General features: G+C 31.7%; 1 protein-coding gene across 2 annotated transcripts; it reads right to left on the bottom strand.

Annotated features, from left to right (window-relative positions):
* Nucleotides 1–465: 465 nt before the first annotated feature.
* Nucleotides 466–6,024, bottom strand: LOC134719459 (short-chain collagen C4-like). Of its 2 annotated transcripts, none has more exons than XM_063582450.1 (4): nucleotides 5,903–6,024; nucleotides 4,289–4,447; nucleotides 2,633–2,707; nucleotides 466–1,003 (listed from the first exon to the last, which is right to left on the bottom strand). In XM_063582450.1, exons 2-4 carry the CDS (start codon nucleotides 4,407–4,409, stop codon nucleotides 534–536), a joined length of 666 nt encoding a protein of 221 aa, XP_063438520.1. In that variant the 5' UTR covers nucleotides 4,410–4,447; nucleotides 5,903–6,024; the 3' UTR covers nucleotides 466–533. The 2 variants fall into 2 exon arrangements, 1 of the variants encoding a protein (XP_063438520.1); XR_010107592.1 differs by lacking the exon at nucleotides 466–1,003 and adding an exon at nucleotides 1,865–2,173.
* Between the last annotated feature and the right edge of the window lie 1,688 nt (nucleotides 6,025–7,712).

Below are 7,712 nucleotides of genomic sequence, written 5' to 3'. Positions count from 1 at the left end.
GGAACCAAAAACGGAGTCACCAGAAAATTATTAAGAACTCGTAACTTGAAACCCTTTACGATGCAACTTAAGGGAGAAATAAGAGCGATCTACGAACAACCCGAGGGAGCTTTGATTTACACTCTTTGCGTGATCTTAGAATTATCTTATATTCCCCTTAATTCAATACTTATGACCTCTCTTAATAAAATTTCTTGTTACCGGCCCCAGGTGTATTTAGCAGATAAAAAAACAAATGTCATTCATTTTTCTCCATTTCTTAACTATACCAACTTCTCTTTTTTAGAAATAGAGAAAATATATTTGAATCTGATTATAACTTCCTCTACATTCATACAGAAAATCTAGCTGATTCACATTAATCATCTTAGCTGCAGAAATAGTCAGGTGAAAATAAATACGATTTAAAAATCTAACCTGAAAAAAAGAAATTATACTGAAATACCCACATAAGAAGAACGTTGACACAGTTTAATTACATTTAATTTGAATAATTTATATCATTAACAGTTATAAATCATTAAAATCATCATCTATTTTGAACAAACAACACATGTTAGGGGATAACCTTCTTTGTACGGTGGACAACGAAGTGATCCACATTTAGCTACAACGAAAAAAAAAAGTTTACTTTGTCCGTTCCAGGATGATCCCCCATCGACGTATTCTGGTTGGATATCAATACAGATATATGATCCAGCTGCAGGATAGTAATAGTAGTTTGAAGCCAGATATCCATTGTACTCCATGTTCCATCCTGTATAGCATCGGTTCTTCCCTGGTATCATTATAATGCTGGATGCCTGCCTCACTCTACATACAGCACATGGTACGTCCTGATACTGGCTATTTGATGCAAAGAAATTATTACTATTAAATTCCGCCCCATACATACGACTATACTCAAAACCACCACTAGTTTTGACGAAATCAGGATCTTTTGGTAGACAGACTGGTTCTACTGCTGACCCTTTCTCATCATGATTTCCACCACCTACATAGCCTGTACAGAAATATATAAAACACCGCATGAATACAATACATATTGATTATAAATATGGAAATGTACAGAAACATTGTCTCCTTTCATATACAAAATATACCGTTAATTCTTTTCTATCTTTGTCATATTGACCAAACGTGCACGTGTATACATACAGAATATGCATATCTAGATAAACAGGAAGTCAAAATGTGTGATCTGTATCTGTATTCGTGTTCGTAACATTATCAAGTGCATCTCCTTTTGAATATGGACTTAATTAAAAAAATTTAATCCGGCCTAAATTCAAAATTAGTCTGTCCGCCTATATTCGTCGTCATGAATGAAGAAGTTGAGAGATGACAATAAATCGTCTAGTTTTAAATTATAAAACAAATTCTAAATGTTGTTAACATAATGAATACTGTCTCCATAAAATCGGTTATATGCCTAATTGCTAATTTTTTAATATGAAATATAAAGAAACTAGAAAATTGAAGCCTCAATCAACTTCCTATCTGTTCTCCAAATGCACAGGGAAACAATCGATTTTGATTGTAACAATATATCTTAATCAGAAGTATATTTTTCTAACAGGTGCAAGAAAAACGAATATTTTTTTCATACGTAAAAGTTTCTGTTTTCAAATCATTTCTTTAAAGAGGCACTAGCTACGAGATATATAAAAAAAAAGTTATGATTTGTGTTGTTTAATCATAAATAAAAGTCAAATAGTAAAATAATAACTCGCTTTGAGCAGATAGTCTGCTTCAGTTTTTTCAAAATAAATTAAGAAACTTTGATTATGAATTAGTCACTAATTGAGTTTGTATTCGTGTGAACTTTAATTTAACCCCTAGAGATGATTAACGCATGCATTGTCCGTTTAAATATATTTAACGAAAAAGAATGTCAACATTGAAACTGAAACAAAGGTAAATCATTTGATTGACTGATTTGATCCACAAAAAATCATTCGTATACAGGTTAAAGAATTTTTAATCAATAAAAATGAAATTAAACAGACCTAGAAAATTCCAACTGCACAATTTCGATATCTATTTTATAACTATTTATGCTTATATCGCTTTCATGGTCATCTGAGGTCGTCGGAGGTCGACTCGATAGTTATGAAGATGGCGTCTAAACTACACACGAAACGAAGGTATATTACATAATTGATTTCATTCGCTGTAAAAAAAAAGTGTGACTTTTTGTAATATTGATACATTTTTTATATTGGTATAAATAAAATATGAGAATTTGAGTCACATCGGTGAACACGAATTCAACAGCAAGTGCTCCTTTAACATGATTAGTAAAGGAACTGATAACGAATCGTTTACTATGTTCATGGACGACAATTGAAAATTCTTCGAAAATGATATGATATTAGGCTTTTAACATTATAATAATGTAACCTAAATGCCAGGAATTGGTTTCACAAAAAAATCTTACCATTAAGATTGATTATAAGTCATGAACAATTTACGATCTAGCCGTAAGTGTTTTTTAAACAGACTCCTGATCTTCAAAGAAAGTTAAAAAAAATGTTTTGCAGTTATAAAATATATGAGATGAATATTTTGATACCAGTTCTAACAACAGATCATTTTTGAGTTGAAAAATGTATATGGAATATGTTATTACCTGAGTACACCAGTTCCGTATAGTCATTATTAGGACACTGCTTTCTTGACCATCTAATGTATGTAGTGCTTATTTCTGAAAGTAGAAACAAGAATAATTTGAAAAAAATATCTTGTTCAATAAAACGCATTACCGCATTTTTCCTTTGATCTTTTTTTTAATAATTTTATATCATGCTAATCGGCTTGAGATAGACAATTATCGCTAGAAACTAATGAGACATGTGGCGTTGCTAATGAAATTTGAATGAAACTGACAACGTCGTCATAGGTAAAATAGCGATAAATAGATTATCATTGGTCATCTCAACTTGATTGTTTTACTCGATTTCGCCGTCAGCTCAAGCGAGAAAAACAATGTCGTTGACATGATCAACGATAATCTATACTAACATTAACACTAAAAAAAATTGTTTGAAAAGAATCATCATAAAACAAATATAATAATTTCTTTCTACTATAAGACCTCCAGAAGTCTTAATGGCTGCTGAATCAAGATGCCATGTTACAAATGTTTTCTGACAATGCATGAACAATCTAAAATGTCTAGATGATAAAACGGAAAATATATTTATTTTCGTTTGAAATTTGGATCCTCATGTTGTTTAATATAGTTAAACATGTAATCTATATATTCAAAACGAAACAAAAGAAAAAGAAGATCAAGACTATATACAGCGATCTTCAACAAATAGGTTCATCTTCTTATGGCTGTTTATCTCATATATATTTAGAATTTAACATTTTATTTGAATTTTATTATGAAAATTACATATCAGATTAGGGTTGAGAGTCTATATTAAGATTAGGACGACAGGTTGAGGACACTATTACATGTGTCATATACAAACCCATAGGAGCTACTATGTTTTACATCTAATTGTAACAATTTTAGTATTTGAGTCACTTGAAATAATTACTTTTAAATTGTATCTGTTGTTATTTTCATGAAATTAATGCAATTAAATCAATTGATGGACATATTTGCCATGTAAATTCTTGAGTACCGATTTTTTAATTAACATCTTAACAGAGCCTCGCATTTCCCCATTTCTAAGCCTCATCCTTATATCGTTGATTTGTCAAGGCAATGCACTATTATTGTCTTTATAACTGATCGACAGGTATTATTGTGTCCCAGTTTTGTGAAAATATATATTTGAAAACTAAAGATTATTATTTTTGTAAATATTTTTATGATTTTGAGTATGACTGTGTGTTTTATAAAAAGGGTTTTTATAAAAATACAAAAGGAGAAAAATATGATATGTGCAAGTAAATACCATTCACAATTCTTATATTAAGTAAATGCAAACATGAATTTTAACCATTATTTGAAATTGCCTTTTGTTTCGTATGTAGAATATGTGATTGTAATTTTGTTCCCGTGGTTGCAATTATGTTTAAATAATTTTCTGATTGAGACATTATTGATTATAAATGAAAATTAAAAATTGCAATATGCAGAAAGGACGATTGTCATTTTATTGTAGCATTCCTATATCTGAGAAAATGAATGTAAGTTTCTATTTATTTAATGGTATTTGAATTCGCCTTGATAGCTTGCGTCTCCTTCTAACCATTTTTGATTTAGATTTAGGAGTCGAAATATTGCTTTTATCACATCTCTTTATCTGTCAATTCATCGCAAACTCACTTGATTTCATATCGTGAAAATCTGGAAATAGGTCAAGAACAGATTGATCTGCCTGCAGAGTTGGTAGCCCAGGAAACATGAAAGCGAACAGTATACAAAAAATGTAAAATGGTAGTTCCATATTGCCTTTCAACGTATGTGTAAAGTGATTCTGTTTATCTGAAACCATAAAGAGCATACTGAAATATGATAGAATGAATTAATAAAATCAACAATTTTGTCAGGTCTCTGATATATTACGAAATTGTGTAGACTCGTGAAACTTCTGCTGTACCTGGGTTCATTCATACATTTGATCAAGTTCAATCTACGCAATATTTAGTTTTCTTGGACTTTTGTTGCTATAGTTGTTTGCATTTTTATCGGTCATTGTGTTATCTGTTTTTATAAGACGTATCGTTTGCTTATGTTTTTTATTGCCCATAGGTTCCCTAATTCCTGAATTTTACCGATTTTGTGATTTTATGGGAGAATGTGATCAGATCATTGGAAACATAACTAAAGATTTGTATGAAATAATTGTTATGAAGTGTGAATCAAATGTTTAAATATACATGTAACAGCTCTACAATGGAGTCTACATGACAAAGAATCTAATAACTAACCTTTTAAAGGTTACCATACGGTGGTCAAGAATGAACATAACTGAATTGGTTGATTTCCAAGATGAAATTTGAAAAGAAAATTTTATAATATTTATCAAACATATCCCTAAATTTTATAGAGTAGTATTTAAATGTTGGGTAATATCAGGCGGTGGACAGACAAAACCCTACCAACTTCGATAACATGGGCTTTACATTTGATAAAATGACCAAAAGTTTAGGATACAAATTAATGAAATATTAATATAAAAAAGAAGACGTGGTATGCTTGCCAATGAAACATCTCATCACAAGAGACCAAAATGACACAAAAATAAACAGTCAAGGTCACCGTAGGGCCTTCATCAATTAGCAAAGTCTATACATAACAGTCAGCTAAAGTAGGTCTCGAAATCACTGTCAAACAATTCAAAACAAAACCAAAACCAACGGCATAGTTAACGTTAAAAAATATGAACGAATATGAACATTACATCCAATGCATTTATGTCTAGGGTAACTTCTGAATTATTCAGATGTTGATTATGTTATAATCATCAAAGATACCGCGGTTTTAATATTGCCCAAACAACAATCAACAGTGTCATTTTTATTTCATCCTACCTTTATTTCACTACAACGGAATAATGATCAATTCAAAAACATATAAGTCTATGGACACGTAGTAGTTTCAATAGAGATTTCCATAAAAGGCTTTTAACTTCATTTCTAAATAAAAAAAAAACTTTAAATAAATAATAACAATGTTCCTGGAAATCGACAACTTGCAACGAATTCCCCGAATAATTATATAAAAATATGACTTAATAAATTGTATGAGCCTTAGCACTTTTTAAAATAGGTAATAATTAAAGTCATAAAAGATTATACCAACAGATATAAAAAAAATAAAAATAAACACACGACGAGATAAATGTAATTCTACGTGTTGTTAAAACCTAATTCTTATTATTTCCAAATCAATATCTATAACCCATGTATACTACATATAATTAATTATGTGTCATACCTAGAAGTTGTGTTTTAGCAATCCGTGTTCAAAATAAATAATTACTGCAATAATGAAGCTTTTGATTCATTCACGCCTTTCGATTTCCTTTTAAAACAGAAAAGAGGAGGTGCGTTAAACGCCTTAATAATGAGTACTACAAAATCATGTGGTTTTGTTTTGTATCGATCAAGGTTAAAACTTAATCATATTTCAGATAATATAAATATTCATGAAGGTTTAACAGTTGAAATAAAATATTAAAAAAAACAATAGAAAAAATAAATCTATTTAATTTTTTGATGAATAACACAAATAATCAACTTATTGAACTTTCGAACTAGATGTTAAGTACATGATTATCAACATTATTAATTATGCAATCTGCGATGAACGTTTTTCTGTAGACTTTATACATAGGAAAACATCTTGCTTAACTAATTTAGAACGCGCGTTCACATTGTAGCGGGTCCTTTTTTAGGATACTAGCTGCATACAGCGATCATGGTTTCACTGTGCTTTGGGTTTTGTCTAACAAGCATTTATCTATATCGTCTTTTTTGTTTACAATTCAATTATAGTTTTATCATGACTTCCACTATTTGAAGCAAATACATAACTATTAAATTTTGCTCTATACATGCGATAACCATCAGCGCTTCTAGTCTTGTCAAAATAAGGAACTTGCTGGTAGACAGACCGGTTCTGCTGCTGATCATTGTCCAGTAGAAGTAAAATCACAAAAGTACTGAACTCCGAGCAAAATTCAAGACGGAAAGTCACTATAATCAAATGGGAGAATCAAAAGATAAAACATGGTAATATTTCTGACTTTGAACAGGCATTTTCTGATGTAGAAAATGGTGGATGTAACCTGTTTTTATAGCGCCAAACCTCTCACGTGTATGAAAACCAAATTTACATAGTGAAACAGATACTAATGCATCTAGTGAACCAGCAATTCAAGTCAGTGTACACCAAAGAAGATAACTGTACGTTACCTGACCTAGGCACAAGTCCACATCCAACCATGGACAATATCGTCATTCATGAAAGAGGTGTCTACAAACTTTTAAAGGGACTCCGACCATTCACAGCAACAGGCCATGTTGAATTTCCAGCAAACATTCTCAAACAGGCAGCTGAACCACTAGCTCCTTATCTTACCCGGATGTTCCAGCTTTCCCTGGACGAGGATAAGATTCCAGACGAATGACGCAAAGCAAATATCGTGCCAATCTTCAAGAAAGGTGAGAAACACCAACCCTCAAATTACAGGCCTGTGCCATTGACATCCATATATATCATGCAAACTGCTTTAACATATTATACATAGCACAGAAATGGATGACTTCAATCGACACAACATTCTATGCGACGAGCACCATGGATTCAGAAGTCGACGTTCCTGTGAGACCCAATTAGTTGTAACACTAAATTTAAACCAGATTGCCAAAACATGGACTAGGGGCACCAGCCTGACATCATCTTACTGGATTTTTCAAAAGCCTTTGACAAGGTACCACACGAACGCTTGCTTTTGAAACTGGTACACTACGGGATGAAAGGATCAACATTGATCTGGATGAAGTACTTTCTAAGCAGAAGAACCCAGTCAGTTGTTTAAGAAGGACATATACAACTCCGCTATCAGGAGTTCCACAAGGGACAGTCTTTTGCCATCTACTATTCCTGACATCTATCAATGACATGCCAGATTGTACATCTTCAGATGTAAGGTTGTTTGCGGAAGATAACCCGGTGTACAGGAAAATTAGAAATCCTGATGAAATTGCAAATCTTCAGAGAGACCTCACTGCTTTGGAATAGT

The sequence above is a fragment of the Mytilus trossulus genome, chromosome 5 (genome assembly GCF_036588685.1).
Source record: "Mytilus trossulus isolate FHL-02 chromosome 5, PNRI_Mtr1.1.1.hap1, whole genome shotgun sequence".
In the NCBI taxonomy this organism is placed as follows: domain Eukaryota; kingdom Metazoa; phylum Mollusca; class Bivalvia; order Mytilida; family Mytilidae; genus Mytilus; species Mytilus trossulus.
This window is presented reverse-complemented; position numbering and strand designations above follow the sequence as displayed.

Bases quoted from the DNA above. Each gene is read 5' to 3' on its own strand.
- LOC134719459 (XM_063582450.1), bottom strand. From the start codon at position 4,409: ATGGAACTACCATTTTACATTTTTTGTATACTGTTCGCTTTCATGTTT. The intron at 2,708-4,288 runs GTGAGTTTGCGA...TTCTACTTTCAG, and splicing joins TTTTCACGATATGAAATCAA to AAATAAGCACTACATACATT. The intron at 1,004-2,632 runs GTAATAACATAT...ATTTCTGTACAG, and splicing joins TACGGAACTGGTGTACTCAG to GCTATGTAGGTGGTGGAAAT.